General features: G+C 41.0%; 1 protein-coding gene across 1 annotated transcript; it reads right to left on the bottom strand.

Moving 5' to 3' along the window:
- Positions 1–555: 555 nt before the first annotated feature.
- LOC121506000 (zona pellucida sperm-binding protein 3-like) lies at positions 556–16883 on the bottom strand. Its single transcript, XM_041781467.1, has 11 exons — positions 16362–16883; positions 16184–16286; positions 12286–12404; positions 12098–12216; positions 10211–10314; positions 6772–6949; positions 6463–6580; positions 1735–1826; positions 1495–1589; positions 788–928; positions 556–711 (listed from the first exon to the last, which is right to left on the bottom strand). The coding sequence occupies exons 1-11, from the start codon at positions 16782–16784 to the stop codon at positions 584–586; spliced, it is 1620 nt and encodes a 539-aa protein (XP_041637401.1). The 5' UTR covers positions 16785–16883; the 3' UTR covers positions 556–583.
- Between the last annotated feature and the right edge of the window lie 4054 nt (positions 16884–20937).

Genomic DNA, 20937 nt, shown 5'->3' with positions numbered 1-20937 from the left:
TTGACTTTCGTCCCTTCAGAGTTTATTTTCATGGGGGTGAAAGTGAGTAGAAGTAGAAGGGAATTTGTCCAATGATTCCCTGCTTCCCTTGATGTCATTTTTTTGTTAGTGTTTTGATTGTGCGCCCCCTAGTGGCAGAATTCACTATGTCAGGTCAGGTCAAGTTTGGAGGCATGTGCCAGTTCAGCACTACTTCCTGGTCAAATAAAAGGTAAATAAAGTCTGGTGGAGGAGGGATAATGGAACAGGGCTGTTTTTCAGGGTTTGGACTCGGCCTCTTATCTCCAGTGAAGAAATGCTGTTCTTCCAACTGTGTAGTAACAGTTTGGAGAGGGCCCTTTTCTGTTCCAACAGTGCTGTGTTGAAAGTCACCAGGTAACACAGTCATGAATCAAACCGATACACTAGAAATGCTACGTCTGTGTGCAAAACTTGGTGCACAAAGCCCAAAATTAGTAGAATCTCCTGCTAACGGAGCAATAAGCCTGCATTTTAGAACATGTGATTTCAGATGATTTTATGAGGTAATTTGCCTCTGCACACAAAAAAAGAAAATATGCTTGTAATGTTTTATTGTCTGCTATCAGGTGCAAACATCATACCCATCGGGTTTGCGAAGCCTGCTGCAGATGACAGCACCCATGAATGTCAACAACACCACAGCCAGCGCTGCACTCACTCCACACAGCAGGGCCAGGAATGAAGACGAGTCTAAAGAGGAAAGATTACGACATTAACTAGTTCACTATAATAATGAGATGAGATAATAAAGTGTCTTTTTTGTTACCCTCTGGAGTCACTTCCTGTCTCTGCAGCAGAGGAGCCGTCCCTGGAAGCGTCTCGAGCACCTCCACCTGCAGGATGTTCTCCTCCAGAATGATGGGGCCCAGAGCAGCCACCCCCTCCCACTCCAGCTCTGAATCAAGCCCTAGAATTTAAAAGAAAAACTCCTGAGCGTGTTTAGCCAGCTGATCCGAGCGCATATGCTGCGACTGATTGGTTGGTTGGTTGGAAAATTAAAGGGATCAGCTCGAAATAAATCCTCCACACATGCATGTGTGCCAAAGGAGAGCAAGTTAGCTTGTCTAAATAAGGGTTGGAGCTTTGCACAGGTTCGTCTGCAGCTGAATAAATGTGACTTTTTATTGCTTGCAGACTTCAAGGTCTGCCTCTAATGTGTTTAGCAGTCAGACAAATCCTCCTGGGAATGTTTAAAATGCCAAAACAACTTAAACATATCCATTTTATGCTATGTTTTGCAGATTTGAGAAAAGAAATTAGCTTTTATGCACTGTAGATGTTCCCTGGGTTTGTTTCAGTTAATCTGGATGCATCCTGGAGTGTAATGTAGTGTCCATCCATCCCTTTAGGGGTTGCGGGGGGGCTGGAGCCTCTCCCAGCTGTCACTGGGCAAGAAGCAAGGTGCACCCTGCCCTGACTGGTCTCCAGTCAATCCCAGGGTGGTGTAACGTAGTGTCTCTTGTGTAAATGTACCAGCAGCTACTGTGGGACTTCTCCTCCGTCTCTGCCGGCTACAGCTGCTCTCACAGCAGTCACACACCTTGTTGTCTCCACCTGATGCCACCCATCTGTGCAGAGCCACAGAGACACACCCATAACATAGCAGACAAACATTTCTTGTTAGATGCTTAAGGATATATGCATATGCATACAATGAACAGAAAATGTCAAAGTCGTGTTTCATTTAGTTGAATTATTTCTGTGTGAACTGACCTTTTAGCTTCAGACAGGAAGGAGCATGCTTTGTGCTGCGAGTTGACAGGAATGGAGATGGTTGTGGCTTTCAGACGACATGTGATGTAGAACTATGAGGAGGATATGTTAAAAACACCCTAAAATTAGTATTGTATGTAGAAAATATGCATTTCTGCAATCAGTGGTGGACAAAAAGAGTCAAAATAGAGATACCATGGTCAAATATTACTCCAATACAAGTTATGTTAAAGTTCTGAAATACTTGGATTTAAAAAATCTTAAAAATTTTCATGCTACTTTTTAAATAAAATCTCAAAATAAGGTATTTTCACAATGCATAAACACATGGTGGGTCAAGAAACCAAGTGGTATTCAATGGCAAAGGTAGCTTAAATGGGTGAAAAGTGGTGAAAAATTGGTGAAAAGGGGCAAAAATGGCACAAAAATTGTCCAGAAGTGGCAAACACGTGGCAAAAAAGAGAGAAAAGTGACTTAAATAGGCAATAAGCAGTCAAGAGTAGCAAATAGGGCAAAAAAATAGGAAACAAGTGGTATCTAATGGCAAAAGGTAGCTTGAATGGGCAAAAAATGGTGTAAAGGGGTACAAATGGGATAAAAGTGGCTAAAGGAAGTTGCAAAAATGGGCAAAAAAGAGAAAACAAGTGGTAATTAATGGCAAAAGCGAGCTTAAATGGGCGAAAAGTGTTAAAAAAAATTGAGGAGAAGGGGCAAAAATGGTGCAAAAATGGTCCAAAAGTAGCAAAAACGTGGCAGAAAAAAGAGAAAAGTGACTTAAATGCACAATAAGCAGTCAAAAGTGGCAAAATAAGGCAAAAAAGAGGAAAAAAGGGGCACTTCATGGCAAAAGGTAGCTTAAATGGGCAAAAAGTGGCAAAAGAAGGGTGAAAAAGTGCAAAAATGGGCAAAAAAAGTAGGAAAAAAAGTGGTATTTAATGGCAAAGATAGCTTAAATGGATGAAAAGTGGCAAAAAAAAACTTTGAAAGAGGGCAAAAAATGGGATAAATGTGGCAAAAATGGGATAAATGGGACAATTAAGTTTGACAACAAAAGCCTTCAGTAAAAGTCTGGGAAACAACTGATTAATGGGATTAATTTCTGAGTTCAAAGTTTTCCTTTTCTAAGGTTTTTGGGAAACCTTAGAAATGAACCACACGTTGAGCATCACTGATCTAAATGTAGGGCCTGGGGGAGCGACCTAACTACCAGGCCATCAGCAACCCCAGAGAGGGTGAGGCCTGCCAAGCATCCAGCAGAAGCTAGTATGCCACAGTGGTGTGCAGCAAATCTGACAGCTGATGCTCCAAAAGTTTAGGGGTGTTGTTTTTTTTCCTTTCCCCCCAGCTCTCTGGTGTGCCTCCAGTAGTGTCCTATGGTGACATGCATCATGTGTAGGCAAAGGTTATATTTGAAAGGATGTTCGTGATGCTGCCAGGTACAAGGGGATCTAATACCTGCCTACATGTGGACTAGGGCTTAGGCTTATCTCACAGCCCTCTTCTTGACCCACCACTGTCACCATGGGTTCATGGTAGTGGAACTGCAAAAATGTTTAAAGTAAGGGCTGATTATGGGGCCTAACAAGCTCAAACCTACAAAGCAATGCATTTGTGCAAAGTTTGAGGAAAATTCATCAAATCGATCTTAAGAGGTCTGATTGTTGCCAGACCTTTTGAATCAAGAAATCCCTTAAATCGAACCCGTCTGACAAAGTGGAGTAGGCTAAAAGATCTCCAAGACATCATGGTGCCATCTAAAGAATTTCAAGTACAGATGAGAAACTGAAGTCCCTGACAGCTATCAGTCTGGAAAGAGTTACAAAGCCATTTCTAAGGCTTTGACTCCAGCAAAGCACAGTGAGAGCCATTAGCCACAAACTGAGAAAAGTTGGAACAGTGGTGGATCCTTCCTGGAGTGGCTTGGCTGACCAAAATGACTCCAAGAGCACATGGACAACCCATCCAGGAAGTCCTAAAAGAACCCAGACCAACATCTAAAGACCTGCAGGCCTCATTGGCCTCAGTTAAGGTCGTAGTTCATGACTGAACAATAAGAAAGAGTGTGGTGGGAATTTCTAAAAAAGCAGGAAAATTAAAACACCAACAACAATCAGAAAGGAGAAACTTTCTGGATTTGTTCTGACACTTGGAGGTGAACACACCAACCATGACCACAGAGTGGCCATGGCAGAATGTGCCCTGAACCTTTCATCTGGTGCTCTTTTATATTCCAGTTTACAAAAATCATTTGCATGCCTACAATTCAGGTTACACACAGATTTTAAAATATGTCATAGAAAACCCGTTCCCAAGCTTAACCCCTACTGGGCAAGCACGTATCTCCATGCTTAACCCCTACTGGGCAAGCACGTATCTCCACACTTAACCCCTACTGGGCAAGCACGTATCTCCACACTTAACCCCTACTGGGCAAGCACGTATCTCCATGCTTAACCCCTACTGGGCAAGCACGTATCTCCACACTTAACCCCTACTGGGCAAGCACGTATCTCCACACTTAACCCCTACTGGGCAAGCACGTATCTCCATGCTTAACCCCTACTGGGCAAGCACGTATCTCCAAGCTTAACCCCTACTGGGCAAACACGTATCTCCACGCTTAATCCCTCCTGAGCAAACACGTATCTCCACACTTAACTCCTACTGGGCAAGCACGTATCTCCATGCTTAACCCCTACTGGGCAAGCACGTATCTCCACACTTAACCCCTACTGGGCAAACACGTATCTCCATGCTTAACCCCTACTGGGCAAGCACGTATCTCCACACTTAACCCCTACTGGGCAAACACGTATCTCCATGCTTAACCCCTACTGGGCAAACACGTATCTCCACGCTTAACCCCTACTGGGCAAACACGTATCTCCATGCTTAACCCCTACTGGGCAAACACGTATCTCCACGCTTAATCCCTCCTGAGCAAACACGTATCTCCAAACTTAACCCCTACTGGGCAAGCACGTATCTCCATGCTTAACCCCTACTGGGCAAGCACGTATCTCCACGCTTAACCCCTACTGGGCAAACACGTATCTCCATGCTTAACCCCTACTGGGCAAACACGTATCTCCACGCTTAACCCCTCCTGGGCTAGAAACCCTCAGATCAAAGATCCTTTTGTTCACCACACCGGATTGCCCCCAAAACTTCTCCAAGGGGGGACACCTGGTCAGACATTGTTTTCATTACTCTCAAGATTAGGCAAAGGTTTAGGTTGGGTAAATACAAGCTCACAAGGTTAAGACACAATTTTTCATAACAAGAAACTGGGCAAAAATGGCATCATCATCAAAACCACTACTGACCAACAAGAACACAAAAGATCTTCTCAAATTTGCCAAAACATCCTGATGATCTCCAAGACTTTTTTGAAAATATTCTGTAGACTGACGAGACAAAAGTTGACCTGGACCACTTGGTGTAATTGATCGAAGATGAATCGATGAATTCTGCTGTCAACCAACAAATCCTGAAGGAGAATTTCCAGCCATCAGTTTGTGACCTCAAGAACACTTGGGTTATGGAGCAGGACGATGATCTGAACCACCTTTGAATGGCTCAAAAACTAAATGAAGGTTCTGGAGTGGTCTAGTCAAAGTCTAGACAAATCTGATCGAGATGCAGTGGCATGACCTTAAACAAGCAGCCCATGCTTGAAAACCCTCCAATGTGGCTGAATTAGGACAATTCTGCAAAAAGAGTGGCCCTAAACTCCTCAGCAGTGATGTGAAACCTCACTGCCGTTTATTGCAAAAACTTGTTTGCACACAACCAGTTATCAGACTTGGGGGAATGACTTATCACATAGGGCCGGGAAGGTTCAAGAGTACCTGGATGCATCCAAGGACCTCCACTTCATACTGGAAGTTGGAAAACCACGCCATATCTTGTCTTCTAATACTGGAAATCACTTGAACTGAATGTCTTCTTCATTGTTTTCTCTGTGTGTCGCCGCCATGTTAATAGAGGGAAGTCCTCAAAGTAAGGAAATACTAGTAGATGAAAAATTTGTGAGTTTTTGGGTTAACAAGCACAGCGATTACGTTACATTAATTTTAATGACTCGATTTATGATCCCAATTCACATGTCATTGAGCACTGATATAATATGATATATAATATATGGAGACTGGCTGGCTGGCTGGACATCTTCAGATCTTCATCAAATCTTCCCCTTTCATTTTTTTCACTTTGTAATACTAGTAGGCTATTTTTTCTGTAGTTATGCACCTAAACCTCGGTTAAAAGACTTTTTTTGAGAGTGAAAATATTCTTAAAGCATCCTGTTTGATTTGGATACGGTCTTTCCCATTAGTCAGACTCACACTTAATTTCATGAAAGGATTCATCCAAAAATTCTGATTGTAGGCATTATTTCTAAGCTTTTTCTGGCTCGTATTTATGGCACAGACTCCATAAACACAGGATATTAAATGTATTGTGTTTAATACTACCTGAGAGGATGCTCATTTCCTTTGTTGCAATGTTTTTGTATCAAATGGAATGAGATATCACTAGAGGGGGTTAGACCCTTTAAGCAACACTCACTAAAGTTTACATTAAGTGCCAACAGAAAGAGAAGTGACACCTTAGCTGGCAAGAATCAAGTGACCACATCCTCTCGACAGGAAAGAGAAGAAATGTGTGCGTCTGTGATACATGATCTGCTAAGTGTGCAAACACCTCTCTGGAACTTTCTGTACTCACTGAATTCCTGTGATCATGGTGGAAGCTGAAAGCTTGCAGCTGGAAGTGAAGTTTATCCTCCTGACTCCGCTGCATGAAGTAAGACTTGGCTCCTGTCAGCTTAGCATCATTTAAACACCTTAAAAGGTAAAGAATACAGGCGACTTATAAACACATTTCAGCTCTCCATGGGACAATGAATACTCTTAAAAAGCTGCAGAGCTGCAAATTTCAAAGCTTAATCCTCACTGTTATGACTAGCTGACTCTTTCAGGCAAACACTTCCTCTTTAAACGTTTAGATATGAGTCTTCTCTCAACGTCTGCTCACCCGTGGTTGCTGATGAAGGTGTATCCAGGCTGAGATTCAGGGTCAGGCATCACGGTGGCGACGCAGCTGTCCACATAGACCCTCAGCGGCCTGTGGTGACCCTGCAGGACGGCCGCCTCGATGTGCATCACGTCACTGAGGAAGTAAACAGCAGAGGACCTCTGCGCCTGCCAGTCCTCTAATCGAATACAGAAGAAGTGGAAAAATAATAATCTAATTACATGAAGCTTAAATGATGCCTGTGGGGCAGAGTGAGGGCAGTGAATGGGAAACAGGTCGAGCAGCAATAGGAGAAAAGTGCTTTAAAAGAAGAAAAAAATGAAGTATACATGCAGCATTATCATTAACCTGAGTGGGAAACAAATGCAGCAAAAAGAGCAGAAACTTTAACAGTTAAACCATTGTTGGCCCTCTGATTGGCCCAGCACTTAGAGAGCAAACAGTGGGCGGCGACTTTCATGAAATGGTGATCTAAATTTCTTTACTTCAGTGTGGTTAAACTGTGTGGGTTTGGGGTTAAACTGTGTGGGTTTGGGTTTAAAACGGTGTGGGTTTGGGGTTAAACATGTAGGTTTGGGGTAAAAAGGTGTGGGTTTGGGGTTAAAAGGTGTGGGTTTGGGGTTAAACATGTAGGTTTGGGGTAAAAAGGTGTGGGTTTGGGGTTAAAAGGTGTGGGTTTGGGGTTAAACATGTAGGTTTGGGGTAAAAAAATGTTGGTTTGGGGTTAAAAGGTGTGGGTTTGGGGTTAAAAGGTGTGGGTTTGGGGTTAAACGGTGTGGGTTTGGGGTTAAACATGTGGGTTTGGGGTTAAAAGGTGTGGGTTTGGGGTTAAACTGTGTGGGTTTGGGGTTAAACAGTGTGGGTTTGGGGTTAAACTGTGTGGGTTTGGGGTTAAACTGTGTGGGTTTGGGTTGAAAAAAAGGTGTGGGTTTGGGGTTAAAAGGTGTGGGTTTGGGGTTAAACAGTGTGGGTTTGGGGTTAAACAGTGTGGGTTTGGGGTTAAAAGGTGTGGGTTTGGGGTTAAACATTGTGGGTTTGGGGTTAAACAGTGTGGGTTTGGGGTAAAAAGGTGTGGGTTTGGGGTTAAATGGTGTGGGTTTGGGGTTAAACTGTGTGGGTTTGGGGTTAAACAGTGTGGGTTTGGGGTTAAACAGTGTGGGTTTGGGGTTAAAAGGTGTGGGTTTGGGGTTAAACATTGTGGGTTTGGGGTAAAAAGGTGTGGGTTTGGGGTTAAAAGGTGTGGGTTTGGGGTTAAATGGTGTGGTTATGGGGTTAAAAGGTGCAGGTTTGGGGTTAAACATGTGGGTTTGGGGTTAAAAGGTGTAGGTTTGGGGTTAAAAGCTGTGGGTTTGGGGTTAAAAGGTGTGGGTTTGGGGCTGAAGAGTTTGGGTTTGGGGTTAAACTGTGTGGGTTTGGGGTTAAACGTTGTGGGTTTGGGGTTAAACTGTGTGGGTTTGGGGTTAAACAGTATGGGTTTGGGGTTAAATTTTCATCCTGCTTCCAAAATTGAGGCTCAGTTTTGACCCAGATATGCTGCTTGGTGGTCCTATGCTTCCAAAAGGTACACCAGACAGTGTTGTGGTGGGTCAAGACAGTGGGTCAAGTCAGATGGGACATTTCATGGTTTTTTTTTTTAGATATATTTATTAATCTAAACAAGTGTGTCTCAACCCTGCTTAACCGAAGTTGGCAAAATTGGTCCAAAAGTGGCCTGAACCTGGCAAAAATGAGAGTGGTGTGACTAAAAAGGGCAAAAAGCAGTCAAGTGTGGCAAAATAGGGCAAAAAAATAGGAATCAAGTGGTATTACTGGCAAAAGATAGCTTGAATAGGCGTAAAGTGGTGAAAATGGGGGGAAAATGGGATAAAAGTGGCAAAAATAAGTTGCAAAAAAGAGCAGCAAAGGGAAAACAAGCTGTATTTAATGCCAAAAGGTATCTTAAATGGGTGAAATGTGAAAAATTGGTGAAAAGCACAATAAATGGGCAATAAGCAGTCAAGTGTGGCAAAATAGGGCACAAAATACAAAAAAAAAACTGTATTTAATGGCAATAGGTAGCTTAAATGGGTGGAAAGTGGTTAAAAAATAATAAAAAGTGGCAAAGATGGTGCAAAAATGATCCAAAAGTGGCAAAAATGTGGCAAAGAAATGAGAGAAGAGTGACATAAATGGGCACAAAGCAGTCAAGAGTGGCAAAACAGGGCAAAAAAATAGGAAAAAATTGGTATTTAATGGCAAAGGTAGTTTAATTTGGAGAAAAGTGGCAAAAAAAATTGTGAAAGCGGGCAAAAATGGGATGAATGAGAAAATCAAATTTGGCATTTTTTGTAAAAGTCAGGGAAGGAAACTGATCAATGTGATTAATTTCTGAGGTTAAAGTTTCAAAGGTTTTCTGTGGGAAACCTCAGAAAAGAGCCACACGTTGAGTATCACTGATCTAAACACTGGACATGGGGAGCGATCCTTCTGACCTTTGGGGTTTTAGGCAGGAAGTGTCAGAAAAGTTACCACAGGGATAACTGGCTTGTGGCGGCCAAGCGTTCATAGCGATGTCGCTTTTTGATCCTTCGATGTCGACTCTTCCTATCATTGTGAAGCAGGCCATCAGCAACCCCAGAGAGGGTGAGGCCTGCCAAGCTTCCAGCAGAAGCTAGCATGCCACAGTGGTGTGCTGCAAATCTGACAGCTGATGCTCCAAAAGTTTAGGGGTGTTGAATCTTTTTCCTTTCCCCCAGCTCTCTGGTGTGCCCTCCAGTGGTGTCCTATGGTGACATGCATCATGTGTAGGCAAGGGTTATATTTGAAACAATGTTCATGATACTGCCAGGTACAAGAGGATCCTAATACCTGCCTACATGTGGACTAGGCTTTAGGCTCGGCCACTTTGACCTTTAACTTCCAAAATCCCATCAATCTATTCTCCAGTCACTCTTCTTCTTCAGTCACTCTTGCAATTCGTGCAAAGTTTTAAGAAAACCCCATCAGACATCAGTAATAATATGAACAGTTTTAACCAGTTTTCTAAACATTCTGATTCATCCTCATCCACCCTACAATCTCTCTGATCTTTGTCTTTATTCTGTAACAGAAACCAAGGAGGGCTTTACGGTCAGTTTCCTCCTAAGATGATGCTTTGTGCAGCTGCTCTCCTCAGCATGTAGCTGAGGATTCATTAGAAAACATAATCAGCTGTTTATTGATCACTTTATTGGGTCAGCTTCAGCCTTTGGAGCTTGTAATTCCAGCTCACGCATCAGAAAGGTTCCCTCCTTGTTTACCCGGTCTCTGTTCAGCATCTTAAACAGCAGCAAGGCCTCCGAATGGTTGTAATTAGTCACCGCCACTAGGGAAATAAGCCTAAACCGTCTGCTGCAAATCAACGTTTCTCAAACAGCACGGCAGTTTTGTTTTTTAGTTGTTTTCAAGTGTCGTCGCCCACCTGTCATGAGACGCAGGGAGAAGTGGAGCTGCTGCTCAGCCATCAGTCTGGAGGCGAAAGTTGTCCAGGTAGGCCTCAGGGCGGTGCTGCTCACATGGTGTTTCCTGTGGGGACAATCACAGGAAGGACGACCCTCGTCAATAAAGTTTCTCTTCAGTCGCATTAAAGAGGAGAGCAGAGAGATGAACATAGAAGGAGAAAATGACCGCTCCTGCAGAACACAACCAGTGCAGATTTAGACTTGTTCATAGCAAAGCATGTAATTTGAAGTGCCCTGGCTTTGTGCATTCGACCCCCAAAGTCCAGACTGTTTGACTAGAATGAGCACTTAGCCGTGGTGTACTTCTTTGGCCCAGATTAAGAGGTGTGCTTTGGCATGATTGCTCATACCTGAAGCATCATGTGGATGTACAACAGACATTCCTCCTAACAGTCATTCTAGAGTTGTAGAGGGCCATATCTGCCCAAAACTGCTCTAATAAGCCACAAAGAGAATTAAAGTACTGCCTTATTGTCAGTGTAAAACTGCATCGTCATGACATATCTGTTCCTGCTGCGCCTGGCTGGAGCAATATGAGTGCAGGCCAGTGCAGGACAACTGGGCCTAGTGTGAGTGCACCCTTCAAAAGCATTTAAGCAGACTAATACGTCTACATTTTGAGACTTTTTCTTAACAAAATTCGAGGCCAACTTGACTAATAAGTAGAAAAAGTTTTGCACAAATACCACAGCACAAGACAGGCTGTACTGCTGCAACACTGTCTTATTTAAAATACTTTGAATCAGTGAAAACGTGTGGCTCTAGAGCCACATGCGGCTCATTTGTGATTTATGGCTCTTTTATGTCATAATTTGAAATATTATTCCCCCAGAAAACCTTAAGAAAAATTTTACCTCAGAAATCATCCATCGTAAGTAACATTAATTAGTTTGTTTCCCACACTTACACAGTAGGCTTTAATTGTCAACTTATTTTTTGGTCATTGCCCTTATTTGCAGTTTTTTGCAACTTTAATTCCATTTTTACTGCTTTTAGCCCAATTTTTGACATTTTTATCCAGCTGCTTGCAATTTTTTGCACCTTTTTTTCCACCTTTTTTGCCCCTTTTTGCCCATTTAAGCTGCCTTTTGCCATTAAATGCCACTAATTTCCAATTTTGCTGCTATTTAATGCTTTTTGCACATTTTTTCCTTCTTTATCCTGATTTTTGCCCATTTAAGTCAAGTTTTTGGCATTTTTGGACCATTTTTGCCACTTCCTGCCCTGTTTTGCCACTTTTCACCCACTGTTTTCCACTTTAAGCCCATTTTTGCCACTTCTTTTTATCACTTTTCTCCCCTTTTTGACACTTTTATCCTGCTTTTTGCAATTTTTGCCACTTCTCGCCCATTTAAGCTGCCTTTTGCAATTAAATGTCCCTTTTTGCCCATTTTCCCCACCTTTATTCTGATTTTTGCCCATTTCGGTCACTTCCCACCCATTTTTGGCACTTTTTCCCCAGTGTTGTTTGACCAATTTTGCCACATTTAACTTATTTTAATTGCCACTTTTCTCCTCTTAGATTGTGGCTCTTGCAAATGTATTTTCCAACAGTTTGGCTCTTTGGTTGAGGAGGGTTGAGTAATGTAGTAGGGGTATTGGAAGAGCTTTCTGGGGACCAGCCGAAGTGCCCAAAATTAGATAAAAGAGGCAAAAATAACCCCCAAAAAATGCCTGCTCCTGCTGGATGTAATGTACCTAAACATAGAACTGATCAAAACATCCCACTTGTGAGTGTATTTCTGTGTAATGCTTTCTGACAGCTTCCCCTCACATATAAAACCATTTATTTCATAACACCTAAGTGTTTTTACGTGCTGCACATTCCCTCCATAATGAGGCATTACCTTCTGTAGTGGCATTGGACCGCCACCTCTGCATGATTGGTCCTTAAAATGAAGCTACTGCCAATGGGTTTTGGAGCGTATAGCAGATGAAAGGAGTAGATTAGAGCGTCTTCAGTCATCTGAAAAAGACAAACCTGTTATTTTTAATTGCACAGGAGTTGATGATGCTAAAGAGAGCAAAAACACACCCTCAGCTTGCTCCCACAGCCGTGGAGCTCGGTCTGAAACCGTAGGATGTGGTCAGCTGCATTCACTGCAGCACAGCCTCCTAAAGTCAGATCACTGGCACGGATCAGCTGACTGTTACCTGGAAAAGAAGTGAAAATAGACGAGCTTAAATGAGGGACATTACTGAGAAGCCATTTCTTATTTTGGTCCAGTCAATACCACTCAGGAACAGGCCGAATAAAAGGTTTCCCCGCTGTAAAGTCAGCGGTTGTACTTCAAATGGCTCTGCAGAAAGCTGCTTTTCTAAGTGAAGAAATAAAAGGAAACTGAATATTGATCGTTGTGCTGTTTGCTGTAATCACAGATGAGTCTCATCCTCTCTGTCCCGTTGGATCGTCCCCATTAAGGCCTCTAACTCTCCTTTCTGGAGACATCAGAGCAGGAACACTAAGCAGCACTCTCAGTCATTTAACTGGACGAGAGGGAGTCCACATGTGCTGATATAATGTATAACAGCACTGGGACCAATGCTGGTGTTCTGTTCTGCTGCTGTTCTTTTTTTAATTATATTAATGACAATACCAGTCTCAAACTACATTTCAACCACAAAAATGAATGTTTTTTTCAAAAATGTGCAAATTAATTTAATCTTAAAAACATCAACCGGAAGAAAAAAGCTTGGCACTACAGCATCATATTCAGGTGTATTTTTCTTACCTTACAAGGAAGTTTGGATGAGTAAAAATATTAAATTCAGCTAATAAAAGCTACTTCAGATTTAATCCTTGCCTATGTAAAGAGGAGAAAGTTGAGAACATGTAAAAAAACAGGAAACAAAAAGTTAATTTATACTTTATGTCTATAAAATCAAAGATGTGCTAATATTCAGAATAATGGTTCTCTCTATTGGAATGATACTCAACATGTGGCTCTTTTGTGATGATTTCTGGCTCTTTCATATCTTAATTTGAAATATTATTCCTCAAGAAAACCTTAGAAAAGGGAAACTTTGACCTCAGATGTTAATCACAATAATCAGTTTGTTTCCAAGACTTAAACAGAAGGCTTTTATTGTCAAACATAATTGTCCCATTTATCATATTTTTGCCCTTTTTCACAATGTTTGCCACTTTTCACCCAATTAAGCAATCTTTGCCATTAAATACCACCATTTTTACCTACTTTTTGCCCATTTTTGCCACTTCTTTTTGATACTTCCCCATTTTTGCCCTATTTCACAATTTTTTGCCACTTTTCGCCTATTTAAGTTACCTTTTGCCATTAAACACCACTTGTTTCCTGTTTTGTTGCCCACTTTTGCAACTTCATTTTGCCACATTTATCTCTTCTTGCTTTTTTTTTTACCACTTTTTGCCCATTTAAGCTATCTTTTGCCATTGAATACATGTTTCCAGTGTTAATTTTGTCGACTAAAACTATGACTAAAACTATTTGTCGACAGCTTTTTTTCCATGACAAAAAATAGACTAACAAAAATAGATCTGTGATGACTAAAACTGACAAAAACTAAGTTTAGTTTTCATCAAAATGACTAAAACTACACTAAAATGTAATGTAGTTTTTGTTGGACATTAAAAATCCATGACATTTCTCTACTGGTGGTAAATCTGTCAGAATATAATATATCTGTATCTATTCTGCCTCTCAGCTGTAGAAAGCAGGGACCCCAGGTTTGGCAGGGTGCAGAGAACACACTACCATGACTTGGTACCAGATTTAGGCAAGAAAATAAATGCTTGGACAAAAAGCAAAAACTAAAATGTGAGGACTTTTTCTGGACTAAATCTAGACTAAAACTAAAAAGGGTAGAAATGACTCAGATGTGACTAAAACTAAAAAACATTTCATTCAAAGACCAAAACTAAGACAAAAACCAAAAATGGCTGCCAAAATTAACACTGCTTGTTTCCTCATTTTGGTGCCCTATTTTGCCACTCTTGACTGCTTTTTGCCCATTTTAGTCACTTTACTAATTTTTTTTGCCATGCTTTGGCTACTTTTGGACCTTTTTGCCACCTTGAAGTTATTTATATTGCTACTTCAAACAGTTTTTGCCCCTTTTCACTACTTAGATTGTGGCTCTTATGAAGGTATTTTTCAACAGTTTGGCTCTTTGGTTGAGCAGGGTTGAGTAACACTGCCATACTGTGTGATATGGCTTATATAGTACACTAAGGCTGGCCACACACTAGACGATTTTTTTATCTGAAACAATTTTAAAACCGTGAGAGACCACAGACTTCAGGACAATTTCCAAAGATTTTTCATCTTTAATCCTCACTAGACGACTCAGCCAGACTGTCAGATCACTGGAGACCACACACCTGCTGACCTATGACCTGTGTTTTACAGGTGCAGCAACAATCATAAAACAGGGGAAAGACTCAGGACGAAATCCTGGCTGGAATTAAGGTACAGTTGTGTTTATTGTTTGTGAGCGGTGAAAGTACGTATGATTCGTCTGATGACACTACCCAGTGTGCTTGATCTCATTGGTTGATGTGGGTACTCCGTCAGTGGCACTACCACCTAGAATCGTAAATAGTCTATCAAACATGTTTGATATTTATGATTCAGGGTCTGGGAGGCTACGACATGATTTGGAGCAGTAAATGAATCATGTTGACACCACTCACATGCAGACTACTCAGAAAAATAAGTGTTTGTGACGAGGCTCCAGTTGGTATACGCCCTCACAATCGTCGGGGGAGTCAAATCTTGGCTAAAATCGGGCTTAAAATCCTGTAGTGTGTGGCCGGCCTAACCTGACCAAAACGTCTCCACATTACATCTTTACAGTAAAAACTAACAGAAGTATGCCTTTTTATACTAAGTCATCATTCAATCACAACTATGCTGATAATCAGTATAACAGCACCATACTGTGAGGCTTTACTTAGTTAAAAAGATAAATGTGAAAGATTACCACTGTTGGTAAAAACAAAGACAAAACTGTAGTCATGCTGATATCCAGTATAACAGCTCTCTCAGTCATGACAGAGCTTACTAAACCCATGTGAAGAAAAATCTCCATGGGGAGTATTTTCTCAAAACCTGCATTTTCTGCTTTATATGTACGGAATCCCAGCTGTGCCAATATTCTGTATAAAAGCACACACAATGATTTCATATTGCTAAATAAAATGCACCAGTGTTTAAAATAATGTAAAATCAATGAAAAAGCAACAAAGCTACGACTTCAACATTATTGTAGAAAAAAATACATTGATTTTTAATTTCTTGACATAATTTAGTATGCAACAAACTTTTTTATTTAGTTTCATAGCACAAAATGAGAGTATGTGCTTATTTAACCCTAGCTGTGCCATTATCTGGTATAACTGCACTCATGTTACATTACTGAAAACAATGGACAAAAAGAAACACACACATTTAATCAATTTTGTAAAAAGATAAAATAAAATAAACATTATTAAGGCATTTTTTCCTGATTTCTATGATTGACCTGATTGAATGTGGAAAATAAATGAATGAATAAAAACAAAAAGTAAACTCTGATTAACAGCACTCCTTATTGGAGGATTAAAACTTAGAAAAAGTAAGAAAATTTGTTTGTCCACATTTCATCATTTAAAAAAAGAAATATAAAAGAGAAAGTTACTTTTCTTTAGTATAATATTTGCCTAGATAAACAGCAGTGCTGATATTTGATATGGCAGTCCTCTACTGTCAGACATCAGTACAGTCATGCCAGTATTTTGTATAACAGCACTCCTTTATGAGTCATATTGTTATTTTAAACATGCCAGTGTGAACAAATAAAAACCCACATTTCACTGATTTTGTTGAAAACAATATTTGAAAATTAAACTGCTCTAAACTGTTGCTTTAGGCTAATCCTGTATGTTAACATTATATTAATGAAACAACAGTTACCTAGAAAGTTCTGTTTGACCTCTACGGTGACCTTTTCTTCGTCACATTGCACCGCCACACTGCCAGCTGGAACAGGAACCTGCTTTTCAAACTTCACCTGCACCTAGAATATCACAAATATTTCATCAGAATTAGGTTCAAGAGTAAAAAGGAGAGAAAGTCGATGTTTTTAAGTCACCTTTGTTTCCCTCCTGACAGGCGGGTTTAGATCGGGGCCTTGGATCAGGGCCACAAACTCCTGAACTTGGACGTTTTCCCTCAGCTCCAGCTGCTCCGAGGTCAGCTCTCTAGCCTTCGATCTCTGCGGGTCTTGAAGTCTCCGTTGTGCAAAATCCTGGACTGGTTTGTGTTTTCTCACAGCGGGGTTGGAGATCTCATAGACCTTGAGCCGGTAGCTGACAGGAGTGTGAACCGGACCCCTGTGCTTAGACCAGTTTGACTGATGGTCTTTTGTCTGCAGAGATCTGGGCAGCTGGAAGCTTGCTGTCTCCTGTTCTTGTGGGCTTAAAGTCTCATTTGCGCTCAAGTTAGTGAAGTTTTGAGTGGCAGCTCGAGACAGGAGAAGCACAAACACCCACAAAACCACCTCTCTGAAGCCCATTGCAAATTTTCAGACAAAAATCCAAGTTTTGATGTTTTGCAGAGAGCTGATGCTGTTTGTCTGTTCACAAACAACTGAATGGAGCCTGATTGAAGCCACGCCCACCTGTAATGACTTGATTGGATTCAAACTTGCAAAGCTCAATCTTGACCTCTTCTCTGTTGGTTTTTCGAGGCAGATATAACCTGAAATGTTTCTCTACTGCCCACTAATGGTGTGAAAGTAAGACCAAACTTATTTCATGGAGAAATCATTTAGATCAGTGTTCCACAACCCTGCTCAAACAAAGAGCCAAATTGTTGGAAAATGCCATCGCAAGAGCCACAAATCTGAATGGTGAAAGTGACTAAAATGAGCAAAAAAGCAGTAAAAAGGTGGGAAATGGGGGAAAAGTGGCATTTAACCCGCACATATATGGTTCATTACAGTACTCGCAACCATATGACGTGGGCATTCATAGCAAAAGGAGTATCACGAGACCGCTACACATACTCTCAACACTGTAACTCCTTGAAAGTTTGCTCAATCTAAAAAATTCCAACGCTGACAGAGAGCTGAGAATCTATGCTTTCTGGCAATATATGATATGTGGTATATATATTACGGTAATGTTGAACAGCACCACGAAAACGGCAGCTTTGGCAGAAGACGAGTGAGAAAGGAGAGTGAAGGAAGAGAGTAAAAGGAGAGCGAGAGTGGTGTTTTGTTTTCAAAAAATAGCGTTAGATAGTGGCATTTGTGCGTGTCTGTCATGTGCAATAACAATATGTTACTTGAGAATGTTGAGAATGCACTTTTACATTTTTATTTGCACTAATATGTATACAGTTATCTTTTGCACTGTGTTTTGCACACCCAGAGTCCTAGACTCAAAAAATGACGGGTGATTGTTCTAAACATGTATAGGTTCACATTTCAAATGTCAAATCAAAACTTCATGAGCAATAATAAAATTTCTTCTCATAAAAGCCATGAAAAACAAATCTGTTTTTGTGTTTTTCTGCTTTTAAACTGCTGACAATTCCATATAATGTGCAATAATCATTAATCAGATGTTGTAAAGTCAAGCTCAAGTACTCCTGGGAAAAGGGACCAAAGCTCTCAGACTCTGGGCATTTCCTGACTATTTTACAGCCATAATAACAAAATATGTCCAAATTGCCATTTTTAGACTCAGTAGGTAAAGGGTTATAATGGCAAAAGGCAGCTGAAATAGGTGGAAAATTGCAAACAAGCAGGAAAAAAGTGGCTAAAACTGATGAAACAGGGCAAAAGTTGGATAAAAGTAGCAGAAAATGGTTGAAAAGTGGCTAAAAAAAAGTGGTAAAAATGGACTAAAAGCAACAGAAATGGATTCAAAGTGGCAAAAATTGGGGGTGTGGGGGCAAATTAGGCATACACTGGAGAAAACTAGGTGAAAAGTGGCAAAAATGGGCACAAAGTCTCAAATAAAATGAGTTACAGGTGGTCAAAAAACAGCAAAAATTAGTGAAAAGTGAACAAAAAAAGCTGTAAAAAGTTGAGGAAATGGGGGGGAAGTAACATTTAATTGCAAAAGGCAGCTAAAATGGGTGAAAAATTGCAAAGTAGCAGGATAAAAGTGGCTAAAAGTGATGAAAAAGGGCAAAAATGGGATAAAAGTAGCAAAAAATGGGATAAAAGTGGCTAAAAGAAGTGGCAAAAATGAGCTTAAAGCAGCAGAAATGGATTCAAAGTGGTAAAAAATGTTTAAAAAGGGAAAAAAAATAAAGGTTGACAATTAAGTTTGACCATTAAAACCTACTGTATACGTGTGGGAGACAAACTGGTTAATGTAACTTGCAATGATAAATTTCTGAGGTCAAAGTTTAAAAGAACAATACTTCAAATGAAGACATAAAGAGCCACATGTGGCTCCAGAGCCAAGCACTGAGTATCACTGACTTTGATTTTATGACTAATGAGGACATTTCTGCCATGGACACTCATGAGAACAGGTGAATATTGCACATTGTTTAGAAGTTTAAATGTAAAATCTGGGGTCTGCATGCTGCAGCTAATGAACACAGGCTTTAATAAACACAAACATGTCTGACCCTAACCTTGTGCTCCGTTCACTGCCCCTCTGAGACCCATCACTCATCGCTCCCAGGGAGCTGGAACCTGTGCCATTTTTGTTTCTTTCTGAACGTCGAGGTCAGCAGTCTGCAGCTCATAAAACTCCGATTTATGATCCTCCTCTGAGAGACTTCACAAATGTCACCACCAACAAATGTTTGAGCCTGTGTGAGATATGAGACAGGAGGCAGGGGGCGGGGCTTAAGGATGTGACAGCACAGCATTATTTCAGGAGTCTAAAATGCCTGCATCTCCCCAAAATTCATCTGAAATCTAAAAAGATATATAGGAAAAGATCCCTAAATGTCCTTCTCTGACAGTGAATTTGTAGTTTTAACACAACAGCAAACAGTTAAATAAATCCTGGTTAATGAAAAGGCTCCTGTACTCTCAGAGAAAGTGCCAGTCTTTCAAAAGTAAGTCTGTCAGGTCACATTTTTATCCAACTGAAAAACCAAAACAATGCAACATGTCTGCAGCTCTTGGTCTGTTTATATGTCAATCACAGTCGTTGCTGAGGCTTTGAATGTTTTGACCAATAGAAAAGCATCCCTAACACACCATATCTAAAGCTGAGTACTGATTTGTTGGTAAATGTGTCACCCAGTCTCAGCATGTTAATACTGACAGAATCTGCAGTGTGGCTAGCTTTCACACAAGAGAAGGAGTCAGGGATTTCCCTGGAGCTCCAGGAGAGGGAGAGCTTCCCTCAGTAAGTACCATCATAGGAATATTCTGTCTTTTGCAGTGAATGCAAGATTCTATTTTTAGTTAGAAATGAAGAGAGATGATACTATTAAAACTGGCAAACACAAGCAGTATGTAAGGATAGGAAATAGCAGTTATGACCTCTGTGGTGTAATCTCTACACTGCATTCCACATTATTATGCAAACGACGTTTTTCTCTGATTTTCTAAATATTAATGCAAATGACAGTCACAATATTTTTCAAGTCATCAACAGTTAGAGTCTAATTCAAATGTTTTTGAACAAACTTCATAATGATAACTTTTTTTTTTTTAAATAAAAACCTCAAAATGCACTTTTCACATGTTCCACATTATTAAGCAGGCCACAGGTTTCAGCAATATGGGAAAGAAAAAGGATCTCTCTGCTGCTGAAAAGTGTCAAATAGTGTAATGCCTTGGACAAGGAATGAAAATATTCAATATTTCAGGAAAAATTAAGCATGATCATCGTACTTTGAAGAAAACTGTGTCTAATTCAGAGCACAGACGGGTTTGTGCAGATAAAGGCATAATGAGGAAGGTTTCTGACGGACAGAAACATCAGATTAAGAGAGCAGATGCTAAAATGCCATTACACAGCAGCAAACAAGTATTTGAAGCTGCTGTTGCCTCTGGAGTCCCACCAACCTCAAGGTGTGGGATCTTCCAGAGGCTTGCAGTCGTGTATAAACCTACTATTCAGCCCCCCCTAACCAATGCTCACAAGCAGAAACGGTTGCAGTGGGCCCAGAAACACATGTAGACTCATTTTCAAACAGTTTTGTTTACTGATGAGTGCCGTGCAACCCTGGATGGTCCAGATGGAGGAGTAGTGGATGGTTGGTGGATGGCCACCATGTCCCAATGAGGCCGGGACGTCAACAAGGAGGGGGTGGAGTCATGTTTTGGGCCGGATTCATGAGGAGAGAGCTGATAGGCCCCTGTAGGGTCCCTGAAGGTGTGAAAATGACCTCGGCAAAGCATATAGAGTTTCTGACTGACCACTTGCTTCCATGGTACAAAAAGAGAGCCGTGCCTTCTGTGGCAAAATTTTCTTCATGCATGACAATGCTCCATCTCATGCTGCAGAGAATTCCTCTGTGTCATTGGCTGCTATGGGCATAAAAGGAGAGAAACTCATGGTGTGGCCCCCATCCTCCCCTGACCTCAACCCTACTGAGAACCTCTGGAGCATCCTCAAGCTGAAGATCTATGAGGGTGGAAGGCAGTTCACATCAAAACAGCAGCTCTGGGAGGATATTCTGACATCCTGCAAAGAAATTCAAGCAGAAACTCTCCAAAAACTCACAAGTTCAATGGATGCAAG

Source organism: Cheilinus undulatus, linkage group 24 (assembly GCF_018320785.1).
Source record: "Cheilinus undulatus linkage group 24, ASM1832078v1, whole genome shotgun sequence".
In the NCBI taxonomy this organism is placed as follows: Eukaryota; Metazoa; Chordata; class Actinopteri; order Labriformes; family Labridae; genus Cheilinus; species Cheilinus undulatus.
This window is presented reverse-complemented; position numbering and strand designations above follow the sequence as displayed.